Consider the following 25,908-nt stretch of genomic DNA (forward strand, 5'->3'; position numbering starts at 1 on the left):
CACGTCCCTAGAGCCAGCTTCTGTAGCCGGGGATCGGATCGCCAAGGTGCCCAGCTCACACTGCACCCGACCCCTATGGCCCCTCCCACAGGTGGGGAGCCCCTGGGAAGTCACCTAATAATAACAACAATAATTTCTATGCATACAATAGGGTCTTTGCAGGTCACCCGCTCGGGCCCTCACATGTTTTTAGTGAGAAGAAAATCATCAAGCAGAACAATTTCTTTCGGGACTCATCAAACTATAAAAACAAGACTGAAAAAGGGCTTTTGATGGAAAATAATTTATTTACAGATTACAACTATAAAACACGCCGTGAGCGATGCAGACTCATGACGACTCGATATAGTCAAGACAATCAATCCAGAGAGGAATACATTTATTTCATGGCAGTCCAATGCAAATGTAATCTGAAAAAAAAAATCTCATTTATTAAGGGGGTGGGAAGAGTCCCAAAATTAAAATGACTTCAATTTTGCCAGTTTTTCCCATAACCTGTGTGTTGCACAATTTACATCTTGCCCTTTAAACTTTGAGGATAGAAGTGCATAAATTATCTAACTACTCATTCAACCAATTCCACCGACGCAAACCCATTACACTTTTGTCCTTATTCAATCGGAATAACAGTAAAGACATGCAATATTCCAACTTTCACAAATTCATACGTACAGTGGCTGCAATAAGTATTTAACACATCACCATTTTTCTCACGACATATATTTCCCAAAGGTGCTATTGACATGAACATTTCACCAGATGTTGGGAACAACCCAAGTAATCCATCCATGCAAAGAAAGTACAACAAATCAACTCAGTAATGCAGTTGCGTGTAATAATGTGGTGGTATAATTGGCTTTCTACTTCCGCATTATGGCCCCAACCGTGCTCACCGGAACGTTCAGAAGCTTCGATATGCGCCTGGAACGTCTGGTGAAATGTCTCCTGTCAATCGCACCTTTAGAAGTATATTTAGTGACATAATGGTGTGACATGTTAAATACTTATTTCAGGCGCTGTATTTATTCATAACTCAGAAATAAGCTATTTTGCTGTCTGCTATTGTGTGAATGTCCCGGCACTTCAGATCCCTTTGGTGTACTGCAACGACGTGAGCGGTATTAATGGTAAAGACACCTTGACATAGAAGGATCATTTGTAAAGTAACCAATAAAAAGAAACACTTAAGACATTAAGATGCATTTGCGTTAGTTTTTATGGAAAAGGCATACTAAGCAAAAGGACAGAAATCCTATAGCCTACTGTATAATGAAAAATGGAATTACCGTCTCCAGAAAACGTTGCAAATCATGAAATTTCATTTGGGACATGGCGGTAAAGACATTTTGGCATTAAAAGGGTGAAAACGTTTTGTCCCCCTCTTAGAAACAATTATGACCTTTTTAATGATAATGCCAATAATTCAAATAATCAGCAAACTTGGTTTTCAAAATGAAATTCAGTGGAGTCTTACCGTTATTGATGTAATTATATGAAAATGACCCAAATACATACAATTTCAAGTGTCAGGTGCCCAAACTTGTCCAACTTCCAATGCATTTTTCTTCAACTCAAAAACTGTGCTGTCAAATTCAAAACAATTCAACCATGCAATCTACTGCCGTCTGTTCGTCATTACAGTTCCGCGGAAGCTTGCATTTCACAGATGCCGCCTTCCCAGGGGCGCCTCCATTAACGTTTGGGCGGGACGGCCGAAGGGCGGCGGGGCGGCCGCGACTGCCGCCGAACCCAGTATCGAAAAGGGGCGCTGATAAAAGTTTCTCAAGCGCCGGAGCGATCGTCGGCGGGGGGTGGGGGTTGGTGTGACCTTTTATGCCGTTTAATATAACTGATGCTAAGATCTACGTGGCTGGTGAGCGGGGCGGCCAACAAATTCATCGGCCACCCATGCCAGTTGAAAAGACATATTCATCGGTGGAAGTACGTGGCTGGATTCCACTTGACGAATATAAACGCACACGGCAGTTTACGAGTTAATTAAACAAGTGAAATAGCTCATACATGACTACGCAGCCTCTCAAAAAAGAGTAAAAAAGAAACCGACGATGCTGCAGTGAGTGGAACACCTTTGTAGGAATGCGCATCAAGGTGATGGGATCCAGTGCTAATGAGGAAAGACTAAGCCAAATGTTCCAGCGAGTGCTGAAGCTCTGGTGGAAATGAAGCTGCTCGTGGTGCTGGAGGGTAGCGAAATTATGTAATCGCGAGGAAAGGTCACAGCTCATAATCAAACTTGTACTCATTAGCCAGGTAAATCCTTCGGAAAATAAGTGCAGCCAGGGCCAAAGTGAGCACCACAATGAGCACGGCCGAGCCTGCGTAGCTATCGTTCGGTGGCGCGTGAACCCGTGCGATGAAGGCCGGCCTGTTCGGGGCTTCTCCGATGTCTCTTTGGGCCTGTTGGACACGACGGTGCCGGGGACTGCGAGGAGGACCGCTGTTCGAAGGCAAAAGAGTTTGCGGCCTCTCCGCTCTGGTGGCTGTTGACATTTCTGCCTGTAGAGGAGGAGAAATGGTGCATTTGTTGTTGCTCAAGGATACTTAAACATGACTAGCGATTAACCCCACAAACTGGGCATGGGTTAACTATTCGATTAAAACTCACTGTGTAAATATAATGGAAGCGAGAGCTCTTTTTGCCACCAATCCTGTGCTGCCATAGACCCCTGTTCTCACTGGCGCAGACAGTATCTGACCAGACTTAAAGATTGTGCGTGAAGAGTGAGAGATTGCAGCATGGCACGTACCCCAAAAGATGCATGTTTTACAGTGACTGCGACCATAAAATAGCGCTAATGTTGGCCTATGTCCTGTCACAACAACAACACAAGCATCTGGAACTTTCTCAAGTTAGAAGTGGGCTGTAATTGCCACGTTTGGGCAGACGCAAGACTACATCATAAAGCTGTTATTTTTTGGAGTCTATAAAGTAAACACTCGCACGCATGTTTTGGGTTGGTTGACATACACTTTCTGGACGGACAGCTGGCCAGGTCCTTTGTGACATTACTGTGACATGCCATGACGTCACTTCCAATGGTCATTTTGTGAATTTTCTCAACTGTACAGTACACACACAACAAACAAACAAACACCTGAACAACCCAGGCTGCCGCTGCAACTGTCAGTTTCCCCTCTGTTCTTGTCACTTAACTAAACTTACCAAAACTAAAAGGGAATTACAGGTTGCCCCAGATTGCAACAGCCAGCACAAAGTCAAGCCAGCTTGTGACCTGCGAGGGTCGTGGATTCGCCCAGAAGGAAGGGGGAGGGACTAGTGAAGTGAGGCTACATTCAACTCTTGCTAGGAGTTTCAACTTTTAAACATGCCCAGTGTGCAGGGAATCAAGAAGAAGAAACATGACATCATGTTGAAAGAATACAACACGGTGAACTGCAAATAAAGTGAATAGCAATGCCACATTGGACTGTCTGGAACCGGTAGCTGCGTGATCGCTCATGAAACAAAGCTAGCTGCTAAATGCTAATGTCAATAAGCCCCCGAAGCACTTTCCATCTCGTCCACGATCGGCAAACTCTCGTTATCTTCCTGCACTGTTCACCAAAACGAGCGCTTCAGCTGCCACCGCGATGGCTACGCGGTCCGCGGTGTTGTTTTCTTTATGTTACAGGAGCGAAACTCTTTGACGCGACACATTATGACACGGACGCTCTCGACAACGTGCTTCATCTTCAGATGATTTTTACAAATATGCCTGTCTTTGTCGCAACATTTTTCATAAACTTTTTGTTGACTACTGTTTCAAAACGCTCAGACATTACATGCTCTTTTTTCTTTTTTTTTTTTTTAAAAACTATTTCTTGCTTGCTAGTCGCTAGCATGTCCACCAAGTCTCTGCAGAACAAGTGCTGCCGCGGGCAACGAAATCTCGTGGATAAGCGAAAAAATATAATCTACGATCCCGTTTTCCCTATCAAGCATGAATAAAGTATAGATAAAAATCAAGCTTCTTGATATGTCGCCCAGCACTAGCTTTAGGAATGCACTGCTATTGTTTGCCAACAATGAAGTCACTTCCGGTAGCCTTTGCGGTGGATGGAGAACTTACACTCGGGATGTTTCAAAATCAGGTCATATTTTTGGCCAATTGATGAGTGACAACTTGCTGGAGATGACGTATATGTTTGACAAAACATATTACCAATGCAAATATGAATTCTAAAAAACGGCATAAAATCTTTGAACCCAGACCTTTAAGATTGTGTGAAAGAACGTAAGATGGCATTGGTGTCCTCAAGGAGGCAATTTTCCTTGTTCTTATGTATCATATGCACCCTCAATTTTTAATGACATTTGTACCCAAAGGAGAATATCATTTTACGAATTTTGTGAACAATGGTCAATATTTTAGGGAAATGTACAATAATGAATAAGTGAAAACAGTTAGCTTAACTACGTTACGTTTACCTTGCAGATGTGTACTTTTTGGGTCCGAATATTCAACAACAGCCCCAGAGTACTGACAGAAGATTTAGAACGCCTACCTGCTCAGGCAGGGGCCCATCAGCAGCTTCGCAGCCCGAAGAATTTGAGGCACCTTCCTCGTTAAGATTGGAAACCTCGATTTTACTGGGTGAACTTGACTCCGTCTGCAATTACACACAGAACCAATCCTTTGAACAATGCTTTGACTCTCTATCCACAGCTTGGACAGAACAAATTCATCTCATGGCCGGCTCGCCCTAAAACGTCTTCATACACTTTACAGAATTTCCATTTCCTATTTAACATCTAGGTCCTGTATGTCCTAATAGTACACTTGCGGTTCAAGAGCTGAATTCTCTCTTATAACAATAAACACATGGACAAAATTGTTGGTACCCCTGTGTTAATGAAAGAAAAACCCACAGTGGTCACAGAAATAACTAGTAATCAATAACTGTGCTGTTTGGTGAAATGGTGTGTACCACAAACTAAATGGAGCAAAAAAAACAAAAAAAAAGCCAGAGAGAGTTGTCTCAGGAGATTAGAAAGAAAATTATATTAAAGCTAAAGGCTCTAAAACCATCTTCAAGCAGCTTGATGTTCCTGTGACTAGAGTTGCACATATTCAGAAATTTAAGATCCACGGGACTTTAGCCAACCTCCCTGGATGTGGTCCCAGGAGGAAAATTGACAAATTGAAGAGATGGATAATATGAATGGAAACAAAAGAGCCCAGAATAGCCTCCAGAGAAATTAAAGGTGACTCCAAGGTCAATCCCTTAGTCTGTTGGTTCACGCCAGCAGTGTCTGATCGCACCACCCGTCGGAGGACGACACTGTTGAAAACAAATAATTGAAAAATCCAGACTGGAATTTGCCAAACAGCATGTTGACAAGCTACAAAGCTTCTGGGAGAATGTCCCATGGACATAAGAGGTCAAACTGGAACTTTTTGCCAAGGCACATCAGCTCTATGTTCGTAGACACAAAAATGAAGCATACCAAAAAAAGAACACTGTCCCTACTGTGAAACGTGGAGGAGGCTGTTATGTTCTGATGCTGCTTTGATACGTCTGAGGCTATCTTGAATCTGTGCAGTGCACAATGACATCTCAAGTATTCTAGACGGAAAGCTCGGTCTCAGTTTAAGGTGATGGGCCTTGCGACCCAAAACCCACAGCTAAAAACACCCAAAAATGGCTAACAGCAAAATATTGGACAATTCTGAGGTGGGCTTCTGTGAGCCCCGGTCTAAATCTTATTGAACCGTCTGGAGAAAGCACCCTTCAAACCTGAAACAACTGGAGCAGTTTGCTCATGAAGAGTGGGCCAAAACACTTGCTGAGAGGTGCAGAAGTCTCATTGAAGTTACAAAACTCATTCGATTGCAGTGATTGCTTTCAAAAGATTAAAGTTATTGCTGTGACCACTGTAGGTTTGTCTTTCATTAAAAGAGAGGGTTACCGACAATTTTGCCCATGTGCGTATTGCTGGGTTAACAGTGGAACCGCCAAATTTGAACACAATGCATTCCATGAAGCTGGTCGCGCGACCTGTGATTCGTTCAGTCGGGCTGTGAAAAGAAAAAAAAATAATCTAACGCGGCTAAGTCGACCACAAACATTGGCGGACGCAAACATAAAAAATATTGACAAAAGCATATTTGCATCTGTAAGGGATTTCCAAGACACTATTAGTCACACAAACCCCTCCAGCGCAATAACAGGCTGGTTCACTGAGGAACATTGAAATATTCCTCCATGTTAAATGGCTGTATGCTGACACACTGGAGTACGATTTGTTGGCTGCCTAAAACAAAAGCAAAACACGTACTTGGACACGCTACAGTACAACATTCAACATTATCTGCTTTGCTGGTGTATGACCCAATTTATTTTGTACCTTGAAGTCAATTTGTTGCGCGAGTTCATTTGCCATGTGGTCCTCTGGGCCGAGGTCGCTGTTGGGGGACAGAGCTCGGAGTGCTGAGCGCAATGAACAGTTACATGTCTCGCAGCAGAAATCCTGGGACCTGCAAAAGAACACGTTGAACATAAGCAGCAGTGCACATCATGCACGCCACAACAAAGGGAGAGTGGCTAGCGTTCCTAAGGCCAATTAGACACACGAGGACTTCCTGGAAAAGTGGGCGGCAGAGCAGAGTGTAATAAGCAACACAATTATGATTGCATACATAACTAGCAGTTGCTGGAGAGTTGGGTTTGTATAGTGGGAGTTAAAATTCTACACAGCCCTGTTTAAACTTCAGGTTTTTGTGGAATCAATAAAAAATAAAAAAATAAAAAAAAGAGACCAAAATAAATTATTTCAAAACTTTTGTGACCTATAATCTGTCCAAACTAATGAAATAAAAACAGAACTCTTCTGGAGAGGTCAGTTGGCTCGAGTCTCTGTGGTGCTATTGACCTGGAAATTTCACCAGATGTTGGGAACAACCCAAAACTAAAAAGCTTACTTTTTGGCAAGGACCCTGCGCTCTTCTGGAGTATAATCAAGGGACCCAATTGCACCCTCTCCTTTTGTTGGCATGAATCCAATTATGGCAATTAAAGCAGTTCGTACTGAAAGACAAACAGTCAAAGCAAAGAATTACACGACAAAGACATTAAAAGTAAAAACAGGCAGTTAAAACAAATGTACTGTCGTTTTCGGTCAAGAGAGAAAAGCAATTCGCTGGGGTTCTCTCGTGTTTGTTTTATGAAAGGCAACGCTGATTCAATCCAAACATCATCATGGACTGCAAGAGCAAGCGATGTCCGAGTCAGGGGAAGGGGCCACGATATGCAAATAGTGCCATGCTGCACTCTTTGCATATCTGTTGTTGACCAATACTGGCCACTCATGCCAGAGTAGCATCTGCTCCATTTGCACCCGGATTGAGGAGTATCTGCAACATTTGCACAATCGACATTGTCCCAGACTATCTAGTGACTACTCGTCACTTTAAACCGCATCCGCTCCTTGAAGTCTCGGCGCCCTTTGCGCAACGGTCATTGCGCCGGACTATTGCAATATGAGTCATTCGAACTGCTCTAAGTGCGAGAGGACTGTGCATCTTTTTGCACAATTGTTTTTTGTCAATGTCTTTCTGTCTCCAAAGTGTTCTGTAAATCGACCGTCTGTCGTACTAGAGCGGCTCCAACGACCGGAGACAAATTCCTTGTGTGTTTTGGACATACTTGGCAAATAAAGATGATTCTGATTCTGATACACAATAGCATGTTCTCCTCTGAGCAGCTTTTGTTTGTGCAGTGCTCAAGAAGTGGATCGGCATTGATACACCGTATTGCGTGATACCGTTGTTGTGAATGAAACGTCTTTACAGTGGAACCACTGCGGTTGAACACGTCGTCACAAAATCAGACCCGATTGCCAGTGTGTGGACAGGTCTTGGCACTGGCGTGGCCACCCTAAAGGGATACATCGCAGCGTAGGAACGACCCGGGGGTGGGGCGGGGGGGGGGGTGTATTCCAGCCATACTGTATTTTAGCGGCTCAGTTATGTGCAGGCATAAGAAAGATGCAAGACGACGTAGCATCAGTTTATCCAGGTCGAAGCGCAGGCATTCGTTTCGACAGTTGAGCAAGGCGTGGCGTCAATGTCCGAAATGAACTTTTTGACTCACCGGCGAAGTTGACCGGTAGATGGAAAAGAATCCAACGGCCAAGCGTATTTTTGACCGTCCCAAATATTCAATCATATTACATAGGGCTGCACAATATATCGGAAACATATCGTCATCGCGATGATGGCACGAGCAATATATGTGTACAGCCCTAATTTTACACATATTTCTAGAATATAGTATTATGTTGGATGCCAACTGAGAGAAGTCACAACAACATTGATAAGAAAACATGTTGATGATATCTGGCCTCATGCTCCTGACAGTCCTCGTAACAGCATGACAGCTTCCATGGGATCACACTCCCTGGTGCGTGTGCGTCTGTTTCCTTTTTCATCATTGAACACTTTTAAAAGACTTTTAAAGCAGATCGGAGGCCGAAACATCGGCCTGTCGATGTGTCATTTAGTTTGGTTTAAAAGAGTTTGGATTTTGCTTAGTAAAACAGCTGATTATTGTATCTTGAGATTATCTATATATTGTTTTGCTTGTACTGTTAAACCTGTTTTATGGGTTTGTTGTAGGGCTGTTCGATCAGGCAAAAAAAATAAAAATAAATCACGATTCATTTTTTTCCTGATTGCCCTATCTCAATTATTATCACCATTTTTTTTAATATATATTGTTTTGAAACTTTTTTTAGATACCCAGTTTTAAAGCATCTGTACTGAAAACTAAGGAAGCGAGAGCGCAGTACATTATTATTTTTTTTTTTGAACACTTTTTGTGAACAAAACTCATCGTGCCGACGACTGGTTAGCACATCTGCACGACTGGTTAGCACATCTGCCTCACAGCTCTGAGGATCCGGGTTCAATCCCCGGCTCCGCCTGTGTGGAGTTTGCATGTTCTCCCCGTGCCTGCGTGGCTTTTCTCCGGGCACTCCGCTTTCCTCCCACATCCCAAAAACATGAATTGGAGACTCTAAATTGCCCGTAGGTGTGACTGAGTGCGAATGGTTGTCTCTCTATGTGCCCTGCGATTGGCTGGCGACTGGTTCAGGGTGTACCCCGCCTCCTGACCGAAGAAAGTATATATATATATATATATATATATATATATATATATATATACACACACACACACACACATACATTTATACATACACATATCTATATATATCTATATATCTATATATATATAAATATATGATATACGTAAATATATATATATATATACACATACACAGCGGTATGCGTGATAAACATATTTGCAGATTTTAATTTGATTTATAAAGTACAGCATGATTTGGCTCCAGCTCCTCTGGCTGAGTTCATCAGCCAAAGAAAAGCTCTGAGCGTGTCACTCGAGGCTCTGTCAGAGGTGACCGTCTCGTTCCTCTGCGCAGGAGCACTTTCACTAAGTCAGCCTGGTCAGTGAAGGATCGCTGGTGAAACTGCTTACAACATACAAGGCCTTCACAAAAAAACGGAAAATGTGGTTCGTTAACACCTATAGCTGCCAACACTAAAAGACAAGTATGTTATGATGTTTTTTTTTTTTTTGTTATGATCAAATGATTTGTGGTTTTATTCTCTCGTAATAGTATAGTAAGTCTTTGATTATGTATCCTGTATTATATTGTCTTGTAGATGTATTTTACTGCTTTTTTACATCATGGCCAGGGGACTACAGATGAAAACTAGCCTGGCTAATTCTGGCTTTTTTAACCATGTGTATTTCATGTGTTTTATGAAATTGCGTTGTCCCCTTTCAAATAAACTGATTTAAAAAAAAAAGAAAAAAAAGTCAGAAATGTAGTGCAGAAATGGAAGGCTACTGGAACAGTCCTTGTGAAGATGCGGTAGGCCGAACAAAATACAGCAAAGGCACAGACGAAGGATGGTTAGACTGGTCACAGACAAGTCACAAACCACCTCCAGAGAACTACTAGAACATCTGGCTGCTGATGGTGTAGCTGCTCATTGCTCCACAGTCCAGCGTGCTTTGCACCAGGAAAAGCTCATTGGAAGGGTGATGCGCAAAAATCCTTGACTGAGTGTTCATCGCTAGCAGAGTCATGAGGTATGCAAGAGCACATCTCAGTATCAGCAGATTCTTGGGAAGAATGTTCAAGAGTCATATATATACACACATTATATATACATATCAGAATCATCTTTATTTGCCTAGTATGTCAAAAAAACATTTGGAGGAATTTGACTCTGGTAGTTGGAGCCGTTCTTGTACAACAACAGACAGTCAATTGACAGAGATACTTTTGAGACAAAGACATAAAACTAAAAAAATAAAACACAGTCACTTAGCAATAAAAGGTTACCAGTAATGTGGTAATGCCGGTACAATTCATTTCTTTTTTTCTCCTTGACAATTGTGCAAAAATACGCAGAGACCTCTAGCAATTAGAGCAGTTTGAAAGGACGAATAGAATAATAGTCCGGTGCAATGATCATTGTGTAAAGGGTGGAGAGCCCTCAAGAAATTGCATTTCTTCATTTTAAAGTGGCTAGTATTGCGATGGCGGCACGGTGGACGACTGGTTAGAACGTCTCCCTCACAGTTCTGAGGACCAGGGGTTCAATCCGCCGCCTGTGTGGAGTTTGCATGTTCTCCCCGTGCCTGCGTGGGTTTTCTCCCGGCACTCCGCTTTCCTCCCACATCCCAAAAACATGCATGGTAGGTTAACTGACAACTCTAATACTCTAATACGAGTGCGAATGGTTGTTTGTTTGTATGTGCCCTGCGATTGGCTGGCGACCAGTTCAGGGTGTGCCCCGCCTCTTGCCCGATGATAGCTGGGATAGGCGTTTGGGAACTACTCGTGATCCCGCGTGAGGAGAAGCAGCTCAGAAAATGGATGGATGGATGGATGGTAGTGCGATAATCTGGGACAATGTCGATGATGCAAATGTTGCAGATGTGTGTGTGTGTATACACATTTAGTGGGTAGGGCAAGTATTCAGACACCCTTAAATTTTTCACTCTGCGAATACGCAGCCATTTGCTAAAATCATTTCACTTGTTTTTTCCCCCCCCCTCTAATGCACATACAGCACCCCATATTGGGAGAAAAGAAAATGAGATTGTTGAAATTTTTGCAGATTTATCCAAAAAAAAAACCTGAAATATCACACAGCCACACAGACCTACTGGCCATGACTATATGGCATGTTTTTGCACTTGTGTTTCCACACACCTGTCTGTATAAGACCTTACAGCTCACAGTGCATGTCAGAGCAATTGAGAATCATGAGGTCAAAGTCGGACAAAGAGAAAGATGCTCAAAGCTAGACATAAAAAATATATATATATCAGGGACATTAAAAAGAACGGAAATTAGATCTATCAGCGAGGAAAAGGTTACAAAGGCATTTCTAAAGTTATGGGACTCCAGCGAACCACAGTGAGAGTCATTATCCTCAAACAGCGAAAACGTACAACAGTGGTGAACCTTCCCACGAGGTGGCCGGCCGACCAAAATTACCCCAAGAGCGCGGCAACAACAACTCATCCAAGAGGTCACAAAAGACCCCATAACAACATCCAAAGAACTACAGGCCTCAATCGCTTCAGTTAAGGTCAGTGTTCCCGACTCCACCATAAGAAAGAGACGGGGCTAAAATGGCCTGCATGGCAGAGTTCCAAGATGAAAACCACTGCTGAGCAAAATGAACATTCGGTCATATTTCAATTTTGCCAGAAGACCTCCTGATGATCCCCAAGACTTTTGGGAAAATCCTCTGTGCTATGATGAGACAAAAGTTGAACTTTTTGGAAGGTGTGTTTCCCATTACATCTGGTGTAAAAGTAACACTGCATTTCAGAAAAATCATACCAGCAGTAAAATATGGTGGTGGTAGCGTGATGGTCTGGGGCTGTTTTGATGTTTCAGGACCTGGAAGACTTGCTGTGATAAATGGAACCATGAATTCTTCTGATTACCAAAACATTTTAAAATGTCCGGCCATCTGTTCATGACCTCAAGATGAAACGAACTTGGGTTCTGCAACAGGGCAATGATCCAAAACACACCAGCAAGTCAACTTCTGAATGGATTAATGAAACAAAATGAAGGTTTTGGAGTGGCCTCGTCAAAGTCCGGACTTGAATCCGATCGAGATGGAGTCGCGTGACCTGAAAAAGGCCGTTCCCGAATTCAAACAATTCTGCAAGGAAGAGTGGGCCAAAATACGTCTACAGAGATATGAAACACTCATTGCCAGTTCTAAAAAACGTTTGAGCTCAGTTGTTGCTGCTGAAGATGGCCAAACCATTTATTAGGTTTAGGGGGCCATTACTTTTTCCACACAGAACCAGGTAACTTTGAATGTTTTTTCCCCCCTTAATAAATACAATCATAATTTAAAAGCAGCATTTCAACTTCACTTGGGGTATATTTGTCTGATATTTACATTGGTTCGATAACCTTAAAGTGAGGAAACTATTCCAAAATCGAAGAATTTGAGAAGGGAGCGAATACTTTTTCACGGCAATGTATTGAGATTTTTTGAGACGATAGAATATATTTATTGTAATTTATTGAGAGGATATACCCAGGTGCAACCCCAATTCCAATGAAGTTGGGACGTTCTGTAAAACAAATAAGAACAGAATACAATGATTTGCAAATCATGTTCAACCTATATTGAATTGAACATACTACAAAAGAAGAGATATTTAATGTTCAAACTGATCAACTCGATTGTTTTGAGCAAATAATCATTAACTTAGAATTCAATAAACGTTTGGGAACTATGTTTAACACAACGTCCCAACTTCATTGGAATTGAGTGTGTAGATTGCGCAACAGAAGCCTGCAGATGACGATAGAAAATGAGCAGGACATGAGCCCGAAGCCTCACAGTTCCACAAAAAAATTTGAGAACAATAAATCCCATCGATAGTCATCTGCAAACTTCTACATTTATTTATTTGTTTCAGACCTTCAAGTTCCTGGGAATAGCAGTCTCTCAGGACCAACATCAACTCCATCCTCAAAAAGGCCCAGCAGAGGATGGAGTTCCTGCGGCTTCTGAGGGAGCACGTCTTGCCACAGGAGCTGTTGAGGCACCGTTCTGCATCATTTGCACAATTGTCACTGTCCCGGAGTATTGCCATTATTATTATTATTATTAGTCATTTCAAACTGCTCTAAATTGCGAGGCGATGCATCATTTGCACAATTGCCCAAAAATAAATAAATACATCAGCATTACCACATTTTACCGGTAACCTTTCATTGCTTAGTGACTGTTTTTTGTTTTTGTCTCCAAAGTCTTTTTTGTCAAAGGGCTGTCTGTTGTCGTACAGGAGTGGCTCCAATTCTTGGCATTCAGGTGATTCCATTTTTGAAATGCAAGTTCCCCAGCTTCAGAGAACAACCGTTCACATGCCTTACGCCGCTCAACCTCCTTGATGCACTATTGTTCTTTGTTCTGAATATCAATGCCAAAAGGACATCTTCCCTAAGCTAATGAAGGAAAGCCAAAGCTCTGATTGCTTGATACTGTTTTCATTGTCAGCACTCCCTCTGGTCCAACTGTCAACTTTTATGATCTTTCAGGGACAATATTATCAAGCAAAGACCTACTTACTGATCATAGCCGATGCAATACTTGAAACAGCTGTCGAAAGTCATACTCGTGAACGTTTATGTTTGCACACTCCCGGTTGCAACAATTTTGCAATCATTCAAATGATCTCATTGAAATGCAGTCTAAACACATAACCGAATAAGCACTGAAGAAACCTACTGCTCCATGAAGGCTGCCATGTCTCCGGATGGTGGCCCGATATACTCAGACAGATTTTCTTCCCAACTTCAAATCTTCCGTTTGGCTGAGTGTGTGGGGTGGAAGTTAGGAAAATGGTGGGGACGGATGGTAGGGGGTTGGTGGGTTGGGATGGGTGAACAATAAGAGAAGACACAGGTGAACAGAATAACTAGACGTAAACTGAAGGTCTGCCGTTTCTCTAAACAGCATGAAAGTCAAAAATCGGACTATCCTGGATTTTAATGCCACATACAACATAAAAATAAACGAACAAATGCTCATTCCACCTTGATAGGGTGATGACACTACATGCTCTGCTCAGACAAATGTGATGCAACTCGAATTAGCTGGAGGTTAATTCACATGCAGTCCATTCCCACACTTTGATCATGTGAATCAGGTACCTGCTATTAATCTTTGGAAGTGTGTCTTACTGTGAGGAGAATAATGCTGGGAGGCTTCATCGGATACTCTGGGGGAAGCACAATCCTGCCATGGTAAACCCCACCATCGAAATCTGAATCTGGCGGTCCACGTACGGAGAAGTGCCATTCAAATAGGTTATCCTAAAAAGGTTGGGGAAAGGGAGAGTACATTGAGCACGTGACCACAAATCTGCAAAAAACTCAATATATGCGCTTGATCACACTGACATTGACAGATACAGTGGGTACGCAAAGTATTCAGACCCCTTGAAATGATTCAGTTATATTGCAGCCATTTGCTAAAATCATTTAAGTTGATTTTTTTCCTCAATGTACACACAGCACCACATATTAATAGGGGGGGGGACGACGAAATTGTTGAATTTTTTGCAGATTTATTAAAAAAGAAAAACTGAAACAAACAGCCATACATATTCAGACCCTTTGATGTAACGCTCATTTAACAGCACCCTTTCTTCTGATCATATGTCCATTTCTTCTGATCATCCTTGACATGGTTCTACACCTTTATTGGAGTCCAGCTGTGTTTGATTATACTGAAAGGAAGTCCCTGAAGAGTTCAGAGACAGAATTGTGGCAGGGCACAGAATCTGGCCAAGGTTACGAAAACAAAAAAAAATAATAATTCTACTGCACTTAAGGTTCCTAAGAGCACAGTGGCCTCCATAAACCTTAAATGGAAGACGTTTGGCACAAACAGAACCCTTCCTACAGCTGGCCGTCCGGCCAAACTGAGCAATCGGGGGAGAAGAGCCTTGGTGAGGGAGGTAAAGAAGAACCCAAAGATCACTGTGGCTGAGCTCCAGAGATGCAGTCGTTTGCTAAAACGTTTGCTAAAACGTTTGTTTGTTAAAACGTTTTGCTAAAAAAAAAATAAAAAAACACCTGAAGGACTACAAGATGGTGAGAAATAAGATTATTTGGTGTGATGAGACCAATATAGAACTGTTTGGACTTAATTCTAAGTATGTATGTATGGAGAAAACCAGGCACTGCTCATCACCGGTCCTATACAGTCCCAACAACAAAGCATGGTGGTGGCAGCATCACGCTGTGGGGGTGTTGTTCAGCTGCAGGGACAGGGCGACTGGTTGCAATTGAAGGAAAGATTAATGTGGCCAAGTACAGGCATATCCTGGACAAAAACCTTCTCCAGGCTCCTCAGGACCTCAAACTGGGCCAAAGGTTCACCCTCCAACAATACAATGACGCTAAGGAAGTACGCAAAGTCTTCTGACACCCTTATGATTTTCACAATTTTTTTATATTGCAGCCATTTGCAAAAATGTTCTTTTATTTTGCTCATTAATGTACACACAGCACCCCATATTAACAGAAAACAACAGAATTGTTGACATTTTTGCAGATTTATTAAAAAAGAAAAACTGAAATATCACACAGCCATGAGTATTCAGACCCTTTTGCTCAGTATTTAGTAGAAGCACCCCTTTGAGCTAATACAGCCATGAGTCTTCTTGGGAATGATGCAACGTGTTTTTCCACACCTGGACTTGGGGATTCCTTGCAGATCCTCTCCAATTCTGTTAGGTTGGAGGTTGAACATTGGTGGGCACCAATTCTTAGGTCTCTCCGGAGATACTTTAACGGAGGGCTCTGCCTTGGTCATTCAAGCCACTCCCTCGTTATGTTAGCTGTGTGCTTAGGGTCATTGTCTTGTTGGAAGGTGAACCTTCAGCCTAACCCTTCCATTTCAGGATTATGGAGGCCACTGTGCTCTTAGGAACCTAAAGTGCAGCAGAAATTTGTGTAACCTTGGCCACATCTGTGCCTCGCCACAATTCTGTCTCTGAGCTCATCAGGCAGTTCCTTTGACCTCGTGATTCTCATTTGCTCTGAGATGGCACTGTGAGCTGTAAGGTCTTCTATAGACAGGGGTGTGGCTTTCCTCATCAAGTCCAATCAGTATACCGGTAATCAAACACAGCTGAACTCCAATGAAGGTGTAGAACCATCTCAAGGATGATCAGAAGAAATGGACAGCACCCGAGTTAAACTAAGACAGTAAAAAAGATGTTCATCTTTATTATTAATGTGCGTTTATGTAACCAGTAGTTTATTTAATGCATGTGTTATTTACCATTTATGGTTGATTCATGGCACTATGGCATTATCAAACCGTGAGTGAAGGTGGTGTTTAATAAAGTGACCTCCCAGTCAATGCAACTAGATATTCAGCAATGCTCTATGGGACATTGGTTGGTGAAAGCAAATGATTCTTTTCTCTGAAGTGTACACGTGCGCAAGGTGTCATGTGTTCGGCATGTGGCATGTTACGTATGTGACATTTTATTTCAATGAAAAATGTCATTTGGTCCAAAACCGAAAATGGACTTTTGTGCTATTTTGGACGGAAACATTTCGGCGCATCACTTTGCATGTTGTCGATTTCTGTGTTAGGCGAGCTTTCTGCATATACCAATGTTTTGCACATCACAAAGATTAAGCTATTCAAGTTTTACATCAGCTATCACTTGTGACTTTACCTTCCGTGCATTGGCTGAGATGCATCCGAGTATGGCATGGTTTATGCAGATTGGAGGCAGTTATTTCGCATGAATTGATTCATTAACATACGCACACTGGTGTGAAGAAAATTGGCCAGTACACGTCTCATACATCTGACGGTAACTTTATATACTATACTATGCTCAAGTTGTGCGCAGAATGAGAACATTTCTACGGTCCATTAAGAGACAGTCAGCTTTTTCTACATATGAGGAAAAATATTGACATTTGATAGCCACAAAATCCAAACTATAGGGGCGATCATGCTGATATTTTCAGAGGTTGAAGCGGGCATAGGGAGAGATGTCCATATAAATTTGCATCATTTGCACAATTGTAATTGTATCAGCATTAGCACATTACTGTTTGCCTTTCATTGCTCAGTGAGTCTCCGTAGTGTGTTTTTATGTCGAGTATTTTTTGGGGGGGCTCCAACTACCGAAGACAAATTCCTTGTATTTTTGGCATATTTGGCAAATAAAGATTATTCTGATTGCTTGCAGTTTTGTTATAAAGTGAATATATGGAGAGCGTCCATAAAATCTAAAATATTGGGGCAATTGTTCTGATATTTCCAGAGGTTGAAGTGGGCGTAGGTAGAAATGTCCATATAAAGTTTGGTGACGATTGCTCACAGTTTAGTGGCACGAAGCTACGTTAAGTTTTTTCTCTCTAGTGAGCATTTAGAGGAGTCACCAAAAGGTCTCCAATGAAATGGAACATGTTCGATTTCACCGCGACACCTTGGCAACCCAGGAGACTCAAGGAGACATCAGGTCGCCAGCGAGACCTCAGGCCAGCGAGAAAGGGGTCCAAGAGCCGTTTCGTTCATGACAGACACATCACTACACTACTCTACTAGATTAAACTTACTTCCAGTGGCTGAGCATGGTAGTGCTCTGCGGGGTCTCTCAATTCGGCAGCCTCTTTCATCAACCTCTTCACCGCTAGTCCGATAAAAACAGAGACAAACAAACATTTATGTCAGTTTAGGTTATCAGACCTACATTTGATTGTGAATGCTGTTTTGCGGTCTAAAAACATGTTGTTGCTTGGTATGCAGGGACAACAGTCAAACACATACAGGTACATCTCAAGAAAAATACTGTCCAAAGCTATATTTAGTTAAGTAATTCAATTCAAAACGTGAAAATCATGTGGAAACGCATTACACATGCACACACTCAACTAGTTTCACATCTTATAAATACATGTATATTTTTGATGATTAATGCTTACAACCAATGAAAACCCCAAATTCACCATCGCTAGAAACAAGAATATCATGTAAACTAAACAATCAAAAAACAGTGAAAAGTATTTTCCCAAGGCTTTAATTGATCTATATAATGCAAGAGTACTGCCATGGATGGACTTTTGTATTATAGTCTCCTTTATTGAGATGTACCTGTATACAGTAATCATGTGCACACTTTCTTCTCAAGGAGGATACTGTATATATCATACGCTATCACCGTTGACTATGTTGCAACAAAATGTGACAAGTGTTTGTAGGAAGACGTTGAAACCATTAGTACGGAATAGGTTTTAAGACTATCGTAGGTGACCTTGGGCGACAGATTGCCTGCCAATCACAGGGCGGACATTTTTAGATTGGATTAGATTATTTATTAGGCCCGCGATGGGGAAATGCAGTCTCCTCCAAAAGTATTGGAACAGCAGGGTCAATTCCTTTGTTTTTGTTGTGTACTGACGACATTTTGGTTTCAGATCAAAAGATGACTATGAGACAAAAGATCAGGACTTTTATTTCATGGCATTTACAGTCAGTATGGTAAGTATTCAGACCGCCTTAAATTTTTCACTCTTTGTTATATTGCAGCCCTTTGCTAAAATCATTTAAGTTCATTTTTTTCCCCTCATTAAATGTACACAGAGAACCCCAGTTTGACAGAAAAAAATAAACCAATTGTGGAACTTTTTGCAGTTATAAAAAAGAAAAACTGAAATATCACGCAGCCTTAAGTATTCAGACGCTTTGCTGTGACACTTCTAGATTTAACTCGGGTGCTGTCCATTTCTACTGATCATCCTTGAGATGGTTCTACACGGTTCATTGGAGTCCAGCTGTGTTTGATTATACTGATTGGACTTGATTAGGAAAGCCACACCCCTGTCTATAGAAGACCTTACAGCTCACGGTGCATTTCAGAGCAAAGGAGAATCATGAGGTCAAAGGAACTGCCTGAAGAGCTCAGAGACAGAATTGTGGCAAGGCACAGATCTGGCCAAGGTTAAAAACAAAATTATTTTAGCATATAGCTGCAATATAACAACGAGTGAAAGATTTAAGGGGTCCGAATACTTTCCGTATCCACTGTACATCTAGAAGAGTTGAACAACTCGGGACAAAGCACCTATTGTTAGAAGCCACCCACTTTTCAAGTGAGCAAAGGTATTGGAACAGACATGATTAAATGAAAGTGAACCACATTGAATATTTGGTGGCATCACGCTTACTTGCAATAACTGCATCAAGCCTGCGACCCTCTGACTTCACCAGATTGTTGCATTATCCATTTGAAATGCTTTTGCAGGTCTTTATTCCAGCCTCTTTCAGTTCTTATTTATTTATGGGGGTTTCTCCGTTCAGGAGGTAAAACGCATGCTCTATTGGGTTAAGGTCCGGTGATTGACTGGCCAGTCGAAGACGATCCACTTTTTCCCCCCGATTAAGTCCTTTGATGTGTTGGCAGTGTGTTTTGGGTCATCGTCCTGTTGCATGATGAAGCTTCTCTCGATTAGTTTGGATACATTTTTCTTTAAATTGACAGACAAAATTGTTTACCAACCTCCACACGGCAGGCGTGAAGGTATCACAAGCCACTGTTGGAAGACTTTGAGAGATGAAATAAAGAAGCCATACCACAAGATACAAACCACTCATCAGCAAAAAGAATCTGAGGGCCAGATTGGATTTTCCAAAGTAGTACGGAGATGAGCCACAAAGGTTTTGATGGACTGATGAGACCAAGCTGAAACTCTACCAAAGTGATGGAAAGGCCAAAGTATGGAGAAAGAAAGGATCGGCTCATGATCCAAAACACACAAGCTCACCCGTGAAGCATGGTGGAGGTAAAGCCAAGCAAAGCAAATTTATTTATATAGCCCATTTCATACACAGTGGAACTCAATGTGCTTTACATTAAAAGCATTTAAAAACAAAGAAAAACAATGCTTATAAACATTTAAAACAAAGAGGAAAAAAGTTCAATTCAAACAGCGTACAGTTCAAGAAAAAGTGGAAATGCTCTCAAAAAGCATGAGGGGGGGGGGGGGGGGGGAATATTTTTACATGGACTTAAAAGCATTCACACTTGGGGCTGACGTCACTTCTGTTGGCAACTTCTTCCATTTGTGTGCAGCACAGTAGCTAAATGCTGCTTCACCATGTCTGCTTTGGACTCTGTGCTCCACTATTAGACCAGAGTCTGTCGATCTCAGAGCCCTACTGGGTTTATATTCCATACACATTTCTTTCATGTATTGAGGACCTAAACCATTGAATGATTTATAGACCGAGTAGTCCCCAGTTTGCCGCATAAAACATACTTAGGCGCGGACGTGGTTGTCCGACTCGCCATTCAAGTTGACACCATTAACAATTGTTTCTGGTCGCACGCTAATACCTATTCCGCTAACAGTGCTTTTCAACCACTAAACCTTAAGTCGGGACAAACCAATCCCGACGCAAAGTTTGGAGCGAAAACGAAGTTGTAGTAAAAGCATCGATTGTCAACATTCCAATTCGACTGGCTGTGCGTGCTAACCAATCATTGACCGGTCGCCAGGCGTTCTTCTGCTATCATTCCAGTGGGACCTACTGAGTGTGATGACATCATCAGAGTGGACCTGGCTGCAGACCAACACCTGGCGATCCATACACTCAGTACAATCCCAACTACACCCGAAAAAGGGAGTCTTCCACGACTCCTCCCACTCCCTCATCCTCCTCGCAAATCACCCCGCCGACGCCGGTAGCACCGTGTAATAATCACCCACCCCTTTATCCAGACTGCAAAACCCACGTGCAGCAGATCCTGGCGGATGCTGACACCCTGAGTTCCGCTGACGAATGACAGCGTTTGCGGGAAGTGCTAATCAAACACGCCACTTTGTTCCCTAAACACGCACTAGACTGCAGCCTTAACTGACTTACGTTGGTCCACACTCGGACCCCTCCAAAACAACTGCGAACAGTTGATGATCTTACAAAAGGGGGGACTGCACCTGTGGTGCCAAACATGCCCACCAGGGGTCGCTCTTTTGACACAAAACCTTCCCCTCAACCTTTTGAGCCCAGTCGACCCCCTAATAAATAGTAAAGTTGCGGCCTTCGAAGAGCATTATGTGGACTCTGTCGCGAATCAATTGACCGCATATTCAGCCGTCACACTGAGCTTGATTACGACTTCTCTACGTAACTGACCCGCTCGTTCGATGGCCGCAAAGTCATCTTGCTTCTTTTGTGAAGTTTACACACGCGTGGCTTCAACAGCACAGGACATGTGGGCTTGGCTTCCCGTGCACTTCTTCTCTGGACCTTGGAAAGTGCACCTCAGTGGCATTTTCCTCCACCCTGCCCACCCTTTGCTCCCCTCAGGCAATGCCTTGGACCCGACTCTTCTATTACACCTGCAGTAACCATTTGTGACGGACGCTCCCCTTCTGCGCTGGTTCCCAGCCTTTCTCTTCTCTTCTGCGTTGTTTGTGATGTCGAAGTTGCCTGCTTTTCGTTTGATCTTTCTGTGGCTCGCTTTCAATTCTTCCTGCGTGCCGTTTAAGCTTGACTTTGGTTTCACCTTAGTTTCGTGCCGACTCATTTGCATTATCGTGGACTTTTGTTATTACGCCTCTGTGGAGCTCACTTCTCGGCCGTTCGTGGCCCCACGTAGCCACGAAGGGGGGATCAAACAAGAATCCGCCCACTATGCACCATGCACGAAACGGAGGATGGTTAACAGACACTGATAACGGCCCGGTCAAGCAGGTCCAGCTTCCGTGACAGCATCCTCGTTACACCAAGGACTACACCAAGTCCGCCAACGCAGATGCCCGACCAAGACACCGGGTGAAACCGATCACGCTGTTCTGCCGAAAACCAAAAACAGAACCGAAATAACATGCATCCCCAGCACCCCCACCAGTGACGCTTGTAGCCTTGCTGCTATCGAGACGCAACTTCGGGAATTCCAGCCCGAAACCACCACCACACGACAATGCATGGCAAACGAAGAAACCAATTAGTGGTCGCTACGCAAATCGCTAAAATTGGGCATTTTAGTTCTCGACCCTTTGCAGTGCAACCCTGAACCAAAACAGGCGGATCATAACCACCTCTGATGTCGCTGCTGCTCACGGTTTATGCTCACGCACAGATTGTGACCACATTGATGAATGGCATGCTAAGCACAATTTCATCATTCATAGACAACTTCGCGACGGGTATAATTCCTCCATACTCGGTACCCCTGAGCTTCGTCCAAAGCATCCTTTCGAAAGCTCTAGCAAGCCCCATTAGTGCCGTCTGAGCCCACTTGGCATGTTCTCTCTGGAGTTCCCCCATCTTGTATGTCAACCCTGAGTTCCAAGAAATAGCCTTTCTTGTTACTCTCCCAATTATCGCCTCTCGAAACATCTTTCGCTTAAAAGACGCACTTCATTTTGCCACCGGGCAGGGCGACACTCAGGTTCCGAGTAAATACTCTCACGGTGGGCGCTTATCGTGATAGTCATCCTGATTTGGATCTTGCGCCAAATTTGCACATGTGCATCCTCACAAAAAAACATCCATTCCTTGTGTCCCAGTAAGCCATTCATCGGAGATGTAACGGATGGGATCTGTGGCCTGAAGTCCATGAAGGATGGGTCACGGTGAGGAGCAGACGCGACACCTGGCTAGCAGGTTACTACTACTCACGTGGAAATCGTTGGCTCCAAACGGCTCCGTCGACACACCAGTAACACTAAGTTACGACCGCCACGAGACTCGCCCTGCCAAATCGAACCATGTGGCTCGACGTCCCCAAAAATGCCATTTTGCATTGAGGACATGGCCCTTTACCACCTGCCAAATTGGATTCAATTCAAATTAAGAATTAAAAACACACAAATAGGCAATATAACACTCTTTGGCATATATTCAAACTGTGAAAAAACGAGTTCTAATAATTATAACAACAATATGCGATCGTGTATCACGCTGCCATCTGGGCGCTGCTGGAGAAGAGTGGCAAAATCAGGTATTTTCGATCCAGTCCCATCTGATTTGCTACTCATTCTTTTGCCGGCATCGGATCGATTGCCGATCTCGAGGATCGGATCGGGACACCACTGGGTATCGTATCAAAGTCAGAATTTTTGTATCGTGCCCCCACCGCCCCATACATAAGGAACGGCAAAAGTGACGTATGTCAAAGGACGTTGCAAATATCGTTGTTTATCGGAGGAATTCAATTACAGATATCGCCAATGTTATTTTGGACTGGGCGAAACTGAATTTCAGAGATCTTCACCACGTATCCGGTTGAGCTGTTAACGTTGTGAAGGCCTGCCATACTGTCCGATGTTCACTTCCATGTCTCTGTGACCCCGTGACCTATTCCGACACAGGTTAAAGAAAGGTGGCAAAATTGTTCGGAGAACGTCCTTTCCGAAGTGGCCCGTGGCTTCCACACTTCCTTCGCCGGAAGTCAGCGCTTCGTCCCGGTCGACCGAATGCGGAAATTGCTTGCTCATAATCCCGAAATTCCACCTGCTGACGTGTCCTCCGGCATGTAACGACCACACGCTTAAAACATGAATACTGGAGAAGCCAAAAAAGATTGCTCGAACACGACTCAAATATTCCCGTGGTAGTTGGGATTCATGAGGTACATTACAAGTCGTTTGAAAGGCAGGCATTCACTCACAAGTTGGAGGGAGCATGAACACAAATACAAACGTGTTGTTTCAATTTCAACCGTGAGGTTACAGTCGGCGGAGCACACTGGGTCAACGTCAACTATAACGCAACTTACCTGGACTCTTGAGGTTATATTTACGCTCCATAAGGAAATTCTTCACGCACCCGAAAGTAGATATACCGTCGCAGGTGTGCTGATAATCCGCTATTTGACGATCAGTCAATAACGTGCGGGTTAGCTTAATTGAGCTCGTTGGCTAGCATTCGTCAGCGTTCGCATACAGGTCGATCCCTTCCCCCCCCCCTGCACTGTAAACACGCACCAAGAACCGACCGTCTGATTAGAGACGTCACAAAGAGATAGCTGAGGAGCGGCGGAAAAAAACAAAAACAAAAAAAACCTCGAAGTAAGAGGGATTTTTTTCGGAGTTGTTCGCGTGACGTCAAACTTGAATTCGGAAGACAAGCGGAGCCATAGATGTAAGCATAGCGAGATATGACACGTCCCGTTTTATAGAGCGAGTGAGGGCAAAGGCTTTCAGTAAGAAAACCGCAATAACAACGGTGCCTGCACATTTGCTGCTTACGTTGGCACATCACGCCGGTTGGAACATAACAACCGAACTGAGGATAACCGTTCACAGCTACAAATATTTGGGGGGGGGGGGGGGGGGGGGGATTTGGTTAGGGTTTGTTTTTCTTCCTTACTTCTATATTAATAGCACACACTTTGGCAATGGCGAAAAATAAAAAAGGAAACCTAATGAAAGTCGTTGGAGAAATGAGAAAGTTACGACTTATTTTCAATGTCTATGCATGGCTTTTGATGGGACTTTGCCCCCGCAAATATGGCAGCCATTGTAGCACGTTGGTTAGCCGGGTTGCTACATCGCGTTGGTGTTTTCTGTTCATATCTGTGGGCGGACCCCAAAGGATTGAGGCGGTTTATCGCATGATGCTATAGGTCATCGCGTCCGCCATATTGGATGTGGCATATTTTCCCGTAAACTGATCCAAGCAAATGGACTGAACTTCATAAAGCGACAACCTATAAGTGCACAAAGTGGGCGAGTCCACCACCAATGCCCTGCGAGAGATCCATCCAGTGATCATACCCACCCTACACCGGAGATCGGGAAGGAGTAAAGAAAGCCCCGCCCCCAAAGACCCCGGAACCGCAAATACAGGGTCAAGAAGAGAAGATCCCCGATCCAAATAATAAAACAACAGCAACCTCGGCAACAAAGAAGTCAAAAGTTGACTTTTACTCTTACAATATAGTCTTGTTATTGTCAGATGGCACTCTACCCAGGCAAAGGAATCAGAAATCTAGATTTAGCGTGTTGAAGAAGGGTCTCCGTTTTTTTGTTCTGCTGATATTTGTTCTAACACAATCTATTTAGTCAGTTATTGATGTAAATTTTTTAACATCAATAACTGATGTTCCAGTGTAATGAAATTGTTTTCTTTGCGGTAGCTAACGAGACGAGTAATGATTGTGAATATTTATTTGGGAGGTCGATTATGCTTAAGTCGCCAAGTATGCACAATCTCGGGGAAAGTTGAATCCTGCAGTTCAAAATACACGAGAGTTTCTGCGTAACCGAAGTCCAAAAGCATTGACTTGGTGTGCAATTCCCAGATAACAGGAAACTCGGTGTCTGGGGTAGTTATGGTGCACTGCGCGCATATATTAGAAATGGAGAGAAACCCATTTTATGCATAGCGTATCGAGTAATGTGTGTTCTATGGAGCACTTTATATTGTATCAGCTGTACATTTGTGTTTGGCATTGTCTTGCTGAAATAAGCAGGGGCGTCCATGAAAAAGTCGTTGCTTGGATGGCAGCATATGTTTCTCCAAAACCTGTATGTCCCTTTCAGCATTAATGGCGCCTTCACAGATGTGTAAGTTACCCATGCCATTGGCACTAACACAGCCCCATAACATCACAGACGCTGGCTTTTGAACTTTGCATCTAGAACACTCCAGGTTGTTCTTTTCCTCTTTGGCCCGGAGGCCACGACGTCCACAATTTCCAAAAACAATTTGAAATGTGGACTCGTCGGACCACAGAACACTTTTCCACTTTGCTTCGGTCCATCTTAGATGAGCTCGGGCCCAGAGAAGCCGGCGGCGATTCTGGGTGTTGTTGGTAAAT

At 43.2% G+C, this 25,908-nt stretch overlaps 1 protein-coding gene across 3 annotated transcripts; it reads right to left on the reverse strand.

The window, feature by feature from the left end:
• Window positions 1-267: 267 nt before the first annotated feature.
• Window positions 268-24,374, reverse strand: ube2j1 (ubiquitin-conjugating enzyme E2, J1). Of its 3 annotated transcripts, none has more exons than XM_061703943.1 (8): window positions 24,335-24,374; window positions 17,696-17,769; window positions 14,285-14,416; window positions 13,830-13,914; window positions 6,945-7,050; window positions 6,371-6,500; window positions 4,528-4,632; window positions 268-2,517 (listed from the first exon to the last, which is right to left on the reverse strand). In XM_061703943.1, exons 1-8 carry the CDS (start codon window positions 24,342-24,344, stop codon window positions 2,236-2,238), a joined length of 924 nt encoding a protein of 307 aa, XP_061559927.1. In that variant the 5' UTR covers window positions 24,345-24,374; the 3' UTR covers window positions 268-2,235. The 3 variants fall into 3 exon arrangements, with proteins under 3 accessions (XP_061559927.1, XP_061559926.1, XP_061559928.1); XM_061703942.1 differs by lacking the exon at window positions 24,335-24,374 and adding an exon at window positions 23,863-24,319; XM_061703944.1 differs by lacking the exon at window positions 24,335-24,374 and adding an exon at window positions 19,304-23,829.
• Between the last annotated feature and the right edge of the window lie 1,534 nt (window positions 24,375-25,908).

The sequence above is a fragment of the Phycodurus eques genome, chromosome 18 (genome assembly GCF_024500275.1).
Source record: "Phycodurus eques isolate BA_2022a chromosome 18, UOR_Pequ_1.1, whole genome shotgun sequence".
NCBI classification, from domain to species: domain Eukaryota; kingdom Metazoa; phylum Chordata; class Actinopteri; order Syngnathiformes; family Syngnathidae; genus Phycodurus; species Phycodurus eques.

Excerpts from the sequence above, each read along its gene's own strand:
- ube2j1 (XM_061703942.1), bottom strand. The coding sequence starts at position 23,893 with ATGGAGCGTAAATATAACCTCAAGAGTCCAG. Across the intron at positions 6,501-6,944 it reads CGCAGGGTCCTTGCCAAAAA|GTCCCAGGATTTCTGCTGCG; the intron begins GTAAGCTTTTTA and ends GTTCTTTTGCAG. Across the intron at positions 4,633-6,370 it reads CGCAACAAATTGACTTCAAG|ACGGAGTCAAGTTCACCCAG; the intron begins GTACAAAATAAA and ends GTGTAATTGCAG.